The sequence below is a fragment of the Terrapene carolina genome, unplaced genomic scaffold, assembly GCF_002925995.2.
Source record: "Terrapene carolina triunguis isolate 2854851 unplaced genomic scaffold, T_m_triunguis-2.0 Scaffold189, whole genome shotgun sequence".
NCBI lineage: Eukaryota > Metazoa > Chordata > Testudines > Emydidae > Terrapene > Terrapene triunguis.
In genome coordinates this window covers 11528522-11543816 of record NW_020664540.1, presented here as the reverse complement: position 1 = coordinate 11543816, position 15295 = coordinate 11528522, and the positions used below count along the sequence as shown (strand labels likewise).

Here is a 15295-nt window from a genome sequence, read left to right as displayed (position 1 = left end):
AAATTTGTTAGTCTCTAAGGTGCCACAAGTACTCCTGTTCTTTTTGCGGATACAGACTAACACGGCTGCTACTCTGAATTCAGCATTACAGTACAGCAGTGTTTGTAGCCACTAGCATGTTTCATGTATGTGTCCCAAACTATATCCTATATCTCTCTAAATAAGAGCTCATAAAGTATTAAAACAAATCGAAGCAACAATCTGCAAACTGATACTTAGTAGCATGACCTTCCAAAAGAAAGACACTGGGTGGGGGAACTAAATCTTTCAGAGAAATGGTAATGAAATCCAGAACCTTTCACCTCTAAATTGGTAGTTCAAATCTAGTGTAGGTACAGAGTAATTGTCCTTTGACTCTGTCAAATGACTTAATGGTCAACTTATCTCCTAATGGATAATTGCCCATGTGGCCAAAATCACTACAGTTGGTACTGATTAACTTTTTGGGGGGGATAGTCTCAAAGGCAAAAGATTTGAATTGGCATGGAGACTGGATAGCTTTCTCTTGTGAAGGTAGTTCCTGCCACATCCATAAGGACAGTATGCTGCTGTTTTAAATTATCATAGTCCTGTGTGAATTTAGTGCCTCTAGCAAATGCTGAATTTACTTTTTAAAAGGTTGAGAGATTTTTTTAAATGGCTTTACTGCATTTAATATGTAGTATTATGTTACACAGAGGTAATTCTACATCTTGTTACAAAGAGAATGGAATATCAAAATATAAGTTTAGTACAAATATATGTTTATCAATGCAAATGTGTTCATCTCAGGATTATCTTTATCCTGCGCCACTTTTAAAAAAAAACTAAATATTTCCTCTCGTTTCAGAAATGTCTAAGCCCGATGGGCACAGGAAATAAAAGCTTCAAGCCTATAGATCTTAATGCTAGTGTCTAAAACAGTTGAGATTCCCTGTTGCCAGGTGATTTGATGTGGCTATGCAGAAAGCCAAGAGTTAACACTTGGATTGATGTCATGCTTTCAAGACCAATAGGACCATTCTTCTGTTGTTGTAACTGCCTTAAAAGCTCTAATAGCAATCCAGAGTTAGAGGTTTAACAGCTGGAAGAAATACAGTGGGAAACACTTGTAGTAAGCAAACAACTTATATAGTAGTGCCTGATGTCCCTTTAAGTAGATCTACAAGTGTGTTACATTTTATAGCATTTGACTGATCTCTGCATCACTATGCAAAATCATAGACTAGAGTGTCTTGATGACTTCCAATATTCATGTGTCATTGATAAGAAAAGGCACAATCTAAGAACTTCTGAGCCTTCAACATGTGCTAAAAGTTTGTTGGGAAATCTGTCAAAGCTACCACCGAATCAGGACCAAGTTTAACCTTTATATGCAGGTTACTGAGACTGTTGAGTTGTTTTAATATTAAAGCAAAATAAAGCTAATTAGCTTCAGCATGACTGAGGTGACCCTCACATTGTTATGGTTTGAATTAAGGGGGAACAGATTCTAAATCTGTAACACTTTCTGAAGTCAGGCAGGAATTTGACCGATCTGTTGCTACTGTGCAACAATGGTACCTTTTTAACAGGAATTCCATAGGGAGGTAAATACAAGTCCATTGGAAATAGGATTTCAAGGGAGGTACAGTTAATGGAGCATTCTTTAATATTTTTAATTTGACTTTTTTTTAAGCAGCACAAACTGTGACACATCCAACTTTGTGTACCTAATTTTTACTGTATCTGTTTTGTGCATTCTATTAAAAATCTTACATTCTCTGAAAAGTTGAAGTGAATAGTTTTGGTTAGACTGATTAGTACTTTCATTATTTCTATGTGGTTTTGCTTTAGCAAATTTACTAAATTCTAAAAGCAATCTGGAGCTGGGGCAGGGGAAATCCTCGCTTGCTTTTATATTCATATGTTAAAATGTCAGGTTCAGCATGTATTTGTGGGTTTGCTGCATAGTTTGATGTTCTAGAGTAAGCAGGGTTTTACAAATGGGATTGCTTTTTGTATCATTGCTACAGGTTCATTTGATAGGGTGAATATTAACAGTGTCATATATTTGCTTAATTCTTGGAGAGCTTTTCTTCTCTATTTGTATAGATAGAGTGGATTTATAGGGGGGATGTTTTAGAGATTGGCTCTTTTTTACCCACAGAGATGTTTATGCACATGATGGATCCATATATGTGTTCCCATTGCTGGCCTTTGAAGTGCAAGTAAGCTACACAGATTGTATCCTCCTCACAAAACTTTTTAAAGATCTTCATTGAGAAGTTCTTAGCTTACATATAAATGAGGAGGAGTACTTGTGGCACCTTAGAGACTAACAAATTTATTTGAGCATAAGCTTTCGTGGGCTACAGCCCACTTCATCAGATGCATAGAATGGAACATATAGTAAGAAGATTATATATATATATATATATACACACACACACACACATACACATACAGAGAACATGAAAAGGTGAAAGTTGCCATACTAACTCTAAGAGGCTAATTAATTAAGATGAGCTATTATCAGCAGGAGAAGAAAAATTTTTGTAGTGATAATCAAGATGGCCCATTCCAGACAATTGACAAGAAGGTGTGAGGATACTTAACATGGGGAAATAGATTCAATTTGTGTAATGACCCTGCCACTCCCAGTCTCTATTCAAGCCCAAGTTAATGGTATCTAGTTTGCAAATTAATTCTAGTTCAGCAGTTTCTCATTGGAGTCTGTTTTTGAAGCTTCAGAAAAGCTTTGAATTAAACTAGAATTAATTAACTATATGTTACTATATGTTCCATTCTATGCATCTGATGAAGTGGGCTGTAGCCCACAAAAGCTTATGCTCAAATAAATTTGTTAGTCTCTAAGGTGCCACAAGTACTCCTGTTCTTTTTGCGGATACAGACTAACACGGCTGCTACTCTGAAACCTGTCATATAAATGAGGGTTCTTGGAATTAAACTACATTGGCATACAAAATATTTATAATTTTCTTTTGGTTAGCAGCAGGTCACAAGGCATCTGTTCAGAAGTACTTTAAATTCCTTTTTTTGTTTCTAACCTATAACTACCTGATTACTGTCCAGAGTGGTGTAACATTACTTGCATATAGAAGTACTAGTACCAGCTCAGTGTTGTGTCTGCACCTTTGTTCGATAGTGAGATCCCTTTGTCCATTTTATAATTTGCGATTCCAAATGCACAGTTGTTCCTTGTTTTAGAATTGTTTTATAGATGTGAGGGGAAAGTTTTAAATGCTTAGGACTCTTTATGAGAGATTTGTTCCTTATCTCAGCTGCTTTATTTTTCTCAGAGTAAGTGCTTAATACAAAAAGTGTTATTTAAAATGTCTTGCATAAATACATGGGTGGTTGTAGTACAGGGGTAGGCAACCTATGGCACGCGAGCTGATTTTCAGTGGCACTCACACTGCCCGCGTTCTGGCCACTGGTCCGGGGGGCTCTGCATTTTAATTTAATTTTAAATGAAGCTGCTTAAACATTTTAAAAACCTTATTTACTTTACATACAACAATAGTTTAGTTATATTATAGACTTATAGAAAGAGACCTTCTAAAAACGTTAAAATGTATTACTGGCACGCGAAACCTTAAATTAGAGTGAATAAATGAAGACTCGGCACACAACTTCTGAATGGTTGCTGACCCCTGCTCTAGTACATCTGGCCAAATGAGTATCCTGTCTTGAGAATTTTATGTATAAGACTTACAAAGTATAAGACTAAAATATGAATTAGACTCATTTTCTGTGAAGATATATTTTTAAAACTGCTGTTTTGGTCTAAAAACATGTTTTAATTTCATGGCAGTTTTAAAATGACAGTAGAAAGTTCTTTAACTTTTTATTTATCTGAATGTAGGCGTATAGTATTTATTTGCAGAGAAGGGGGTATGAAATACAGCAGTAACCAACTTTTTCACACTGCTAGCCAAAATCTCCCCTCCCCTTTTAAATAAAATTAATATGCTTCAGATTTGCCGGTACATACACAGCCACAGCAGTTTTATCAAATGAAAAGCTGTCTTGCTATGAAAATGGTGAATTTTTGCCAAGGGCAAATATGTGAAAATATGACAGTCCAGAGCAGGAATTTCACCTTCCAGACAGGTGGTTGGCAGAGTGTGGATAATTGATGTGATCAAAATTAACTTTGTCAAAATGGTAGCATTGATGTTTCTGTGCGGTATATTTAGAGAGCTGTATATCAAGTGCATTTTGAATTTTTGCAGGTTGGGAGATCAACAGAAAGCCCTATAGACTTTGTAGTAACAGATACAATTTCTGGCAGTCAAAACAATGATGAAACTCAGATCACACAAAGCACCATATCCAGGTTTGCATGCAGGATTGTCTGCGATAGGAATGCACCGTATACAGCAAGGATTTTTGCAGCAGGATTTGACTCTTCTAAAAACATATTTCTTGGAGTAAGTACTATTGATCGCTATGTTATCTACAAGCAAAAATAGCCTCTATGCCATATGACTGATCTAAAAAAAAAAAAGCACAAGAATTTGCTTATTACAAATTGTGTATATTGCCATTGACTTTGGTGCCTAGGTTTATTAAAATCTCTGTAATTCTATTATTTGAAAAATGTATGGGAACTTCAAATTTATTAGCCAAATTTATTGCCACTCTGTGAACTCTTCACGGTGGCTTCTACCTATCTTAAATATCAGAGTCTAAATTAAGTGGCCTTTTGTTTGTTTGTTGAAAAGACTGGCAACAGCTCTTCAGGGCGCAACATAAGTTCTGACGAGACATTCACCATTAATTAAACTTACAGAGGGATTGTTTTGGCTATATGAGTGCTAGCTACCAAGGAAAGATATAACAGCCACCCAGTATAAGCCACAGTAAACACTGTAATTTATATAAACTATAGTGGTTAACAGCATCTTCATGATTTAAGTGTTAGCTGATATGTCTGTAAAGCCAACATAGTGATTGCACAAGCATCTCATGTGTGACATTTGGTTTATTGAGTTAGAAGTAACAATTTTCTGCAAAAGTTTAAATACTGGTTAAAAATGTGCAGCTAAATCTCTTGCTGCTTTGAAAATATCACCCACCAGCCTTAAAATTCACCAACAGTGTTCTTCACCCTTATAAACACTAACTGTGCTGGTGAAATACTCTTGAGGCTTTGAAAGTAAAAGGCTGCCTTCTTTCCCATTGTTGTGGTGTTACATCTAGGAAAAAGCAGCAAAATGGAAAAATCCTGATGGGCACATGGATGGATTAACAACCAATGGCGTTCTGGTCATGCATCCAAAAGGAGGGTTTACCGAAGAGTCTAAACCTGGAGTGTGGCGGGAAATCTCTGTCTGTGGTGATGTATATACTCTACGAGAAACCAGATCTGCTCAACAAAGGGGGAAGCTAGTAAGTTGAAAGTGCACAGTTATTCAAAACCAAAGTACTACTAACATAGGAAATCCTCTTTTTTTTTTTTTTTTTTTCTGGCACTGAGAACTGTCATATTAGAGGTGTGCAGTACATGAAGTACAGTATTGTTTCTGAGCATTGTCACGCCTAGCACTGGGGTAGGGGATCACTGAACGAACACACACACACACACACACACACCCCACTTAAAGATAGAAGAGACAGGGAGGGTCCCTTGTGGGAGATCTGAGCAGGTTACTGAGTCAATCCTGAGAAGGGAGCTCTACTGCTCCTCCTCCAGCTGCCTAAAGACCCCCAAGAGGCCTGGCTGTCCTTTGATCTGCCACTAGCAGGGAGAGGGAAAGAAAGCAGGGTCCCCATACTACCACCAGGCCTTTGAGGGGAGGGGTTTGCACATCTCAACATCTATTCTGGTTTTTTTGCTACAGTGCTCTCCTTCCCAGCTCTTCATCTGTCTCTTCCTTCCTTTTTTCTAAGGAGGGGTCAGATGTAACTATTCAGCCATCAAGCTGTTAGACTCTGAGGATTGGGGGAAGTGTAGGTAATAATTTTCCAGCCCCCACTCATCCATTTTCAGCCTAATGTTTTTTCTTACTGGGCAACCCATTCTTCCCCTCCTCCCCACTCTATGGCCACACTCCTACTGCGTCTTCCCACTCTGGGGCTCAAGAGATTCTTTTTCTGCACCCTTTGCCTCCCCTCCCTCCATCGCTGACTGTTATGGATATCTGGGGGAGACGACTGATGCTCCCTGTCTGGGTTGCTTAGGACTGCAGCTCTTTAGAAGCAGGAATCCTCCCCTTCTGAGTAGGCACTTGTTGTTCCCCCAGGTATTCCTACCTCTTGCAACAACGCATTGACTTATTAATTCTAGTTTGGTTGTAACTGATATAAAAAGAGAGAGCACCATATCCTGGGCTGTGGGTGCCTTTGCTATATTCAAAAATACAATGACAGAATAGAATTGTACAGTTAGCAAAACACCTTTAGTGCTGCTGAAGACAAGCGGTTCTAGAATAAGTAAGTCTCCTCTTCCACAGATAAAACAACTTGCCTTCTTATTGTAAATAAAATTACATGGCATACTGGTTAGTACTGCTGTGAGCAATATTCTTTGAGTGAATTCATAAAAAGGAATCCACCAAGTTTGCAATGTGTTCAGTCCATGATACCAAGAAACCTTTCCCTTTTCTGTTTGTAAAGAATTCTCTGACTCCTCATTTGATGAGCTTCTGTTCTGATCACTGAGCTTCGTACCTTTAGCACTTGCTGTAAATTACCTTTTATCAATAGATTATTGTATCGTTCTCTAGGGTTTTTATAGGGATGATTTACTGTTCTTAATCCACAAATTTGGGCTAAATTAATATATCAAGTGTGATCACTCCTCCTGCCAGCCACACTTATTGAAGTGCTCTGTTTAATATCCAGGATATTTATTTGATATGACAGTACTGGATGTTCCACCCCTTAGCAATGTGTAAAGCTGATGCTGGTTAATTATACACTTCTCAGTCCTGAGAAGCAGTCTGTTCTCAGTTAATGTCACACACACATTTTAATGTGCATTCATCATTTCAAGGGTGGTACCAACAGCGCAAGTTGCCTATATGTTTGTGACATTAAAACAAATTAGAGAAAGCTGCACCGAAGCTGCTGTTTTGTTCAATATATTCTCTCAAAATGTTGCATAATCACCTGCTTTCATTCAGAAGAGAAAATGAGAAGTTTTTAGACGGTAAATCTTATGCTGTGGTTTGTACACAATGCCTGTTTATACACTAAGAGCCTGATTTTTCAGAAGAGCGGAGTGCCTTCAGCTTCCATAGACTTCAATATGCGTAATAGGTGCTCCTCGCTTCTGAAAATTGGGGACTAAGATTTAGTTGTCAGTTACTTTTATGCTCGAGTATTAAACTTACAAAAAGTATTTGTGAATTTGGCTAGCACTGGTATCTGCAATATAAAATGTCACTTGCCCGCCCAAACAAAGGAAGCAAAATGCAACAGAAAGCTCTGAAGGAGTGATACAGCTGACTATCTGGTACACAACTCAGAATGAAGGAGTGGGAACTCTCTAAATCCTATCAGAACTGTCTGTAAGTAAAACAGACAACCATAGAGAAAATCCATGCTAGAGAGAGACCCAGGGAAGATCCATACTAGAAGATGAGAAAGAAAGAGACATGGTAGGTATGAGAGAGATCCCTGCATCAAAGGAGTAGTGGGGGAGGGGAGGATAATTTCCAGAGAAGTTATTCGTAAACAGTCTGAGGATTTTACCAGAGAATTGTGGGAGTGAATGGTATATGTTGAGGAAGAGGAGTCATTAAAAGAATTAGCTAAGTTGTCTGTAAAAGATCCATCTCAAATTTATGTCTGTGTTGTACCTCTAGGTAGAAAATGAGACCAACATCCTACAAGATGGCTCTCTCATTGACCTGTGTGGAGCCACTCTTCTGTGGAGAACAGCAGATGGTCTGTTTCACACACCGACTCAGAAACACATTGAAGCTTTGCGACAGGAGATAAATGCTGCTAGGCCACAGTGTCCTGTTGGGCTGAATACTTTAGCGTTTCCCAGCATTAACCGTAAAGATGTGGTAGAAGAGAAACAGCCTTGGGCTTACCTTAGCTGTGGTCACGTTCATGGCTATCACAACTGGGGACATCGCAGTGACACAGAAGCCAATGAGCGCGAGTGTCCTATGTGCAGAACCGTTGGTCCCTACGTGCCTCTTTGGCTTGGTTGCGAGGCAGGGTTTTATGTGGATGCTGGTCCTCCAACTTATGCTTTCACCCCTTGTGGACATGTGTGCTCTGAGAAATCTGCAAAATACTGGTCTCAAATCCCACTGCCTCATGGTACTCATGCATTTCATGCTTCCTGCCCTTTTTGTGCAGCACAGCTGACTGGGGAACACAACTGCGTCAAACTAATTTTTCAGGGTCCAATTGACTGATGCCATTTTACAAATGACCACAATAACATTTTCTTTAACAATTTACTGTGAAGATTTTGCCACTAACTCTAGATTTTACCTTTTTATAATACTGTTATTACTGGGGAGGTGGGGGGGTAAGGGGCCTGACGGGGGATGAAATGGGGATACATTGATACCTGGAACTTGACAGATATCAGTGGTGTTGCATGCTCATCAGCGGCATATTCATGAAGTCTTCTTGATCAAATTGTAGTATGTTTGTAATAATCTTTCTATTAGTACCCTCGATCAGAAAAAAAAAAGTCAATGATTTTTTTTTAATCTTGGATTTTTTTAATGGAAATTTTTTTCTTCTAAACTTTGACAAGCCTTTAAAAACCTATTTTTTCAAATCTAGAAGGAACATACAGAATGTAATTTTGTCTTTAATTTGCAATATAATTAACTTGAATAGTTTCTCAAAGAGTTAATATGGAATGTGTGGGCAAACATAGGTGAATGTTAACTAGACACAACTATCAATTTGGATCATACGTGAAAGGTTAGCTGCATAAATTGTAGCATATAAATGCTATTAAATTACCTGTTATGGTATAATGCAGTTGGCCAAAAAAGCATCAAGGATTACTTGAAACTGGGGAATTCCTGTTTGCTTTGATTTCTTTTCAGTGTAGTGGATATCCAGTGTTCATGAAATACAGTATATGGTTGATTTTTTTTAACCTGCATTTTGTGAAATTGAATTACTTTTACACATGTAAAGTTGTTTATACCTTTTTAAAGAGAGAGTTTCTGTATATTTGTAGTCCTGCCTTTGCTTTCTTTCTGCTTAATGTGGCTTGCCGTTGCTGCTCACCTTGCATGCCTGGAACTACTGGGTTAATTAAGATGAAGCAACCCTTAAAGAATTGCATTAATGAAGGGGTAGCACTGCAGCAATAGAAAATAGGTTTAGGTGCTGTTATACCGAATTGATGCACATAAACCTAAATCCAGCAAGGCATTCTAAGCACATGCTTAACTTTAAGCACATCATTAGCCCTTTTGACTTCAGTGGGGCTTAAGTGCGTGGCTGGATTGGGGCCATGCTGTCTTCTTTTGAAATCAAAAAGTGATTAAAAATAAGCTACTGGTTTTTTTAAGCTCACTTACATGATACTAGCCAAAATGCTATGAGGAGAGCATCCTTCCATAATTTAACTGTAGTTTTTGTTTGACTTACTGCCATCTTTCCTTGCATTTTTGAGAAGTGCTGGAATCTATTTTTATTTAAAATGTTTGCAAATCAAACAGAATTCAAATGTAATCATTAAATACACACAATAGAGTAGATTGCTCATCTGCAGATGAACAATCTGAAATTCCTGATGTTTAAGAGAAGAAATAGGTGTTTACTAGGGAAATAATTAAATCAGGATTTCATGAAAGATCTACCATCCCACTCTACCAGCTTCATTTGGTTGAGAATAATAATAATTCTTGATCCTTGCTCTCTGTAATCTAGGTATCTGGGGTATCAGTCTATCCAAGTTGAAAGACTTTGGGAGAAAATCAACAAAAGGTGAAACTGATTATTCAAAACTCAGTTCTGTTAAAGTGATGACTATATCACTTGAAATTTGCTATATTTGTGCCCTTTGTATAAATATATAATTTATATGATTTTAATATATTGTGTATATACTTGAATTGGCCTGTTCATATTTTGGTTGTCAAATTGTTTTATAGTTAACCTTATAAACATTTAAAATGTCCCTGGCCTATGGTGGTGGGACATATTATTTTGTCTGTTGCTGTTTAATATAATTTTGCTGTGTAAAAAAGTTTGGAATTTTAATCATTTGAAAATAGCTTTACGTCTATTTTTAAACGTTATTTTCGTTTTGCCGTAAAAGGTGGTATTCATTCTGCAGCATTCCCTGTACAAATTCCAAATTGTACAGTTCGCTTGTCTCACTCACTGGTTGGAAAGGAGACAAAGCTTGTTAGTCTAGAACTATACACTTCTTCCTAGTGCCTTTTCAGTGAGATCCTTTTGTGATTCCATGTTCCAGGTCCTTCCACAAGGCAGCCTTGTGGTTAATGTCCTACCAAGAAGGACAGCCCAACCAGATAGAAAAAAATGCCGTTAGCCTTCATTTCTCTGCCATGGTTTGTGGCATAAACATAAGGGTGTAACTGTCTCTTCCCTTCCCTAGCTGTCTTCAGTATAAATTCCTCAGGTTCCACTTGCATTCTGCAGCATTTGTTCTACTTAGCATATACCTCATCTGTGAGAAGCAGACTCCACCCTGTTCTGTTGAACTGTCTCTGTTAGCTAGAGAGCTTTTGTCATGAGAGAGGCCACAAAATCAAACTTTCAGGAAATGTACATTGTTGTCTCAAGGTCACAAGAGTTAACGCTTGGCAGTAGAGATTAACAGTGGTAGTCAGAGCCCTAGATTTTGAGATCTTTTGCACTCACAGGACTACAATATGCTTCACATCCCTAGATAGTAACTATTTTGGCAAGCGGCAAGTGTAGTCTCCCCATGAGAGTTAATGGACTGTAGTCATAAAAGTTCCCAGGCACCTCCATACCAAGCCTCTTTACGTTCCTCCTTCGCCATTATAATCTAGATATGGGAGCTGATATCCCCCCCACCTTGCCCAATCACATACACCTGTACAAAGTGGGTATAAAATGCTACAGTTTTGCACACTCACCTTGCCATGGTGTAAATGACTCCTTAGGTGCAAGACTGTGGAGTTTCAGGCCTATGACTTTCAGCTGCAGAGGTATCACTTGAAAGACTATGTCCAAACTCTCTTGTTCCCATCAGGCTTGGATTAGCGCAAGAAATGCTGCAAGAAGGGAAAATAGTGTCTTACCAGTGAAAGCAACTTCTAGAAGTTCATTTGTATAAATCCAGGTACTCTCCCACTGACCAGTAGTTGGAATCAGAGGGAGTCTCTTTCTCTTCTCTCTCTTCTCCCTCCCCCCGCCATCCCCTTTCATTGCTTTGGAATTAAATTGGGGGGAAATCAGGTTTTCTGAATTAATGAAATTGTTCTGTATCTCTGATACATACATACAAAGGAATTTGCAGAAAATTCATCTTTAGACAGAAAACAAATGTTCTTTTATTTAATGATTTAAATGACCATCCCATCAGACCTGTCAGTGCTTTTGCATATCCCTCAACAGAAGTCAGCAATAATAATAGTGTTCCATGAGTAATATTTTTACCAGTTACTGCATCAGTTTCATTTGAATGAGTCAAAGCTGTTTGAAGCACAACTCTACTTAAAGTATTTTTTTTTGTTTTTAGTCTCTGCTTCTCAGTTCTTGTATGCTGCGGCTCTCACGTTCTCCTTTTTTCAGGCAGTTTTTTGGAAGGAGGGCTAAAGTCTACACTGAAGACTCAGTATTAAGTTGTCTGTTCTTGAATTGTGGTCCAAATTAAGCAAAATCTTTTAGTACAGTAATTCATATTAATTATGCCTCAGTATTTAATTATGAAGTATGGTACCTTTGTGCCTCAGAGTAGCCTGGCATAGATGGTTAGAGAAGAAGTTCTTTGGGATGTGGGTGGAAAGAAGGAGAAAGCCATTAACAAACGACTGGCTCTATTAAGAGCAACAAACCGATTCTGACGCAAAACAGGACATAAACATGTTTATAGCCATTTTGATTTTCATGCATCTCTTGGTTGATTTTCCAAACTTGTTTAACTTATTACATAGTCAAAAATTGAAGAGAATCCTTTTTATAGACCGGTCCAACAACGTTTTATCTTCACTTCGTTAAGAAAAAAACCTTGACACTCTTGTTGCTGCTTTATGGGTTGGGGGAGGGATTTTTTTGTACTCTTTATTTCTCACTCTGGAATTTGAGAATCCTGTTTTAGAATATGGCCAGAAAGCAGAGGGGGTGGGAGTGGGATGCTGCCTAATCTTCCTACTTAAATAACTCAGTGTTTTTGAGAGACTACATAGTGTCTTTATATAATTATTTTATATATTTACACACACAAACATACTAAAATAGCCAAACCATGACTATTGGTTTGAGCTTTGATAGCTCTCTGTTTGGGGCTGCCGCAGCAGCTAAGTTACTTCCTTGCCCACAATTTTTTAAAGTCTTAAGCATACTACGGGAAATGGAACTTCTTCAAAATAGAGCCCTACAAGAGAAATCCACTTTTATCTCCGATGTTGTTAAGCCTTGACATTAAATTCTAGTGCAGAAGACCAGCCAAAAAGAATTCATCATCTGGCCATCATCATTGCTAATGGATGGCACTGAAATGCATTCCAGCTTGGTAACAAAGCTGTCTCCGATACAGAACTGCTTTGCCGCGTCTCCGACTTATATTAAAGGTGGGAGCTGCAAATGGCAATTTAAAACAAGATTTGTGCCCCTTTTTGATTCTCTCTGATCGTTACAAAAGATTGAGAGGATTTACTCCATATGAGCAATGTCAAGTCTTGTCTTCCCCAATTTTGTGGATGACTCTGATGCCAGGTGGGAGCTCTCACCCATTAATTGAAGTACAGAAGTGTTGAACCTAAAACGCTTAAGGGAAAGAAAATTGTCTTTAAGCACTTGAGTTTGAGATATTAAAAAAGCCAAATAGTTTGAAATATTCTGGCTAAAATCTCTTCCTCTCTCTGATGCTCAGTTTACAGCTTCTTGTGGTATTTTAATTCCTCTTGTTCTCCATTCATATAATTATAGGGTAGACAGTGCAAGAAAACCAGTGTGTTTTGTGGAGGGGTGGTGTTTTAAAAAACAAACCCTTTCAGGATTGCTTGATCACAAAGAAGCAAAGAGGGGCACGGACTTCTCTCTTTTGGCAATTCTTTAATTCCCATTTATAATGGTTTGCATTGTAAGTAGTCCCCAAAGCTGGTACTAGGAAAAGTGAAGGGTAACCCTATTCATTCAGGATCAATTTCTGACTTCCTTACACAAACAAAACTTGTACCCAGATTCTGTGGTCCTTATGCAAGCAAATTCACATTGACTTCAGCATTAGTTTTGTTCTTGAAAAGACCACAGTATCTGGCCTTTTGTTCCTATAGATGGGGGCTGGGGTGTATAATATTACTTTCAGCGCTAGTTAAAGACATGCCATCTTTGTTTTTGCTAGCAGCAGAGCAAAAGTATAAATTGCTGGGACAACAAACAGAAGTTACTTTGAAGAAAGCAATAGCTCTCAAATCACTTTATTTTTAATGGGGCATATTTATACTTTCCAGATGGGCAGTTAACCTTCACCAAGTACCTTGTGTTCCTTTGCATCATGGGTAACGGATGGATAAAGATGTGCATTGTGTTTCACTTTCATCAGACACATTGCTAAATAGGTATCCTTACACGGGCTCTTGTCTTGTAACACAGCTGTAGGAAAAGTCTCATTTGAACAGCAAGCCCAGTATCAAGGGGAAGTGGCTATGTTTACCTTATACAGTGTTACCAGTTGTTAAATTTTCAGGATATATTTGTAAACCAATCTTTTATATGCCATGTGAAATGGATTCAAAAATTATTTCTTCACTGTTGTACCTGTGGAAGTACAAGCCATTTTACAGGAAAAACTTCAAAAATATTAAAATGTTATCTCAATATTGACTTTGAGTCCTTTAATTATTTTTTTCCTCCAGGTTGTCAGTGGAATGTAACTTTCAGTTCCAAAAAAAGTTACTAAAGTCAACATAAGAAACCAAAACACCCTGGCTGAGAACTTCTGTGCAGACAAGTTAATAGGGTGTATTCAGTGTGAATGCTCTAAAATTTCAGTTAATCTACTTTTTGTCCCTTGTTTAAATTGAACTTTTCTTGTGCTTTCAATGCCAGCTGCCTTCTTGTGGTGTTAACATCATTGCTAAATAAAAGCAATTTCCAGGAATAATATGCTTTGTGATTTTAAAATGAATTCCCTTAATGGCAATTTTGATATTTTGTTTGCATCTCTGTATTTGTCCCTTTTTTGTATGCACACACACAATACATAAGCTTCATTTTTTTAAAATGACCTAAGAATGGTTGTCTGTGTGTGTTTGTTTTTGTTTGAGGGGGAGTGAGGGTGTTAAAGACAATATTGGCACAAGCCTGGAAAGGGGAAACAAGAAAACCTGCAACTTTTTCTCAGCATGGCAGTATGATGTTTTCTACCAGGCTTTTTTAATGGAGAATTATTTTAAATAATTTTCCAGGGAGTCTGATCCTCTAGGAAAACCAGAAGTTTGGATTATCTGTATATAAATGGCTCTATCTGTAATTTACGGCTAACACCAGTACACATGGGAAAATAGCTTGCTCAGTCTTCTGCCTTTAAACTAGTCATGTGTAGGTAGCTGTTTCATTTGTACTTTTCTCTTTCAAATGCTTCCTTAAAAATCCACCCCTAGGCATCTTTCTTCTCCACAGCCATGCCTGATCTGTCCTGTGACTTGTTTCTTCTTCTTAAGCCCTGATCTTGCAGATATTTCTGCATGTGAGTAACCTTAAGTGCATGCATAGTCACATACTTGTGTGCTTAAAGTCTATAAGAATAGGAAGGATTGTGGCCTTCAAAAATTTGAGACATTTTTAGGCCAGGATTCAGGAAAGCACTTAAGCACATGCTTAGGTTTAGTCGTTTTCAGGATAACACATAAGTATATATTTAAAGTTACATGTGTGTAAGTCTCATTGACTTCAGTGGAATTTAAACACAGGCCTAAAGTTAAGTACATGCTTAATTTCTGGTCAAAATAATGATACTTTCCTGAATTGGGACCTCTATCTATCTATAAAGTGTCTTGAACAATATAACTGTGCAACACACATGAAACATTAGCAACCCAAGCTGATCAGGCAGTAGCTCAATGTACCAATAGTAGCACTACTTGCCTTAAAATTGCAGACGGCAGGAATCCACTAGAGGTGGAAAAATAGCTGTGCTGGGCCTGATTGATTAAGG

General features: G+C 37.9%; 1 protein-coding gene across 1 annotated transcript in view; it reads left to right on the top strand.

The window, feature by feature from the left end:
- PELI2 (pellino E3 ubiquitin protein ligase family member 2) overlaps positions 1-8460 on the top strand; it is an 80761-nt gene extending 72301 nt beyond the window's left edge. The window contains exons 3-5 of the mRNA XM_024195927.1: positions 4218-4415; positions 5188-5376; positions 7797-8460. Coding sequence (XP_024051695.1) covers positions 4218-4415; positions 5188-5376; positions 7797-8363 — 954 coding nt within the window. The 3' untranslated portion in view covers positions 8364-8460. The remainder of the gene's footprint in view (positions 1-4217; positions 4416-5187; positions 5377-7796) is intronic.
- The last annotated feature ends 6835 nt before the right edge of the window (positions 8461-15295 follow it).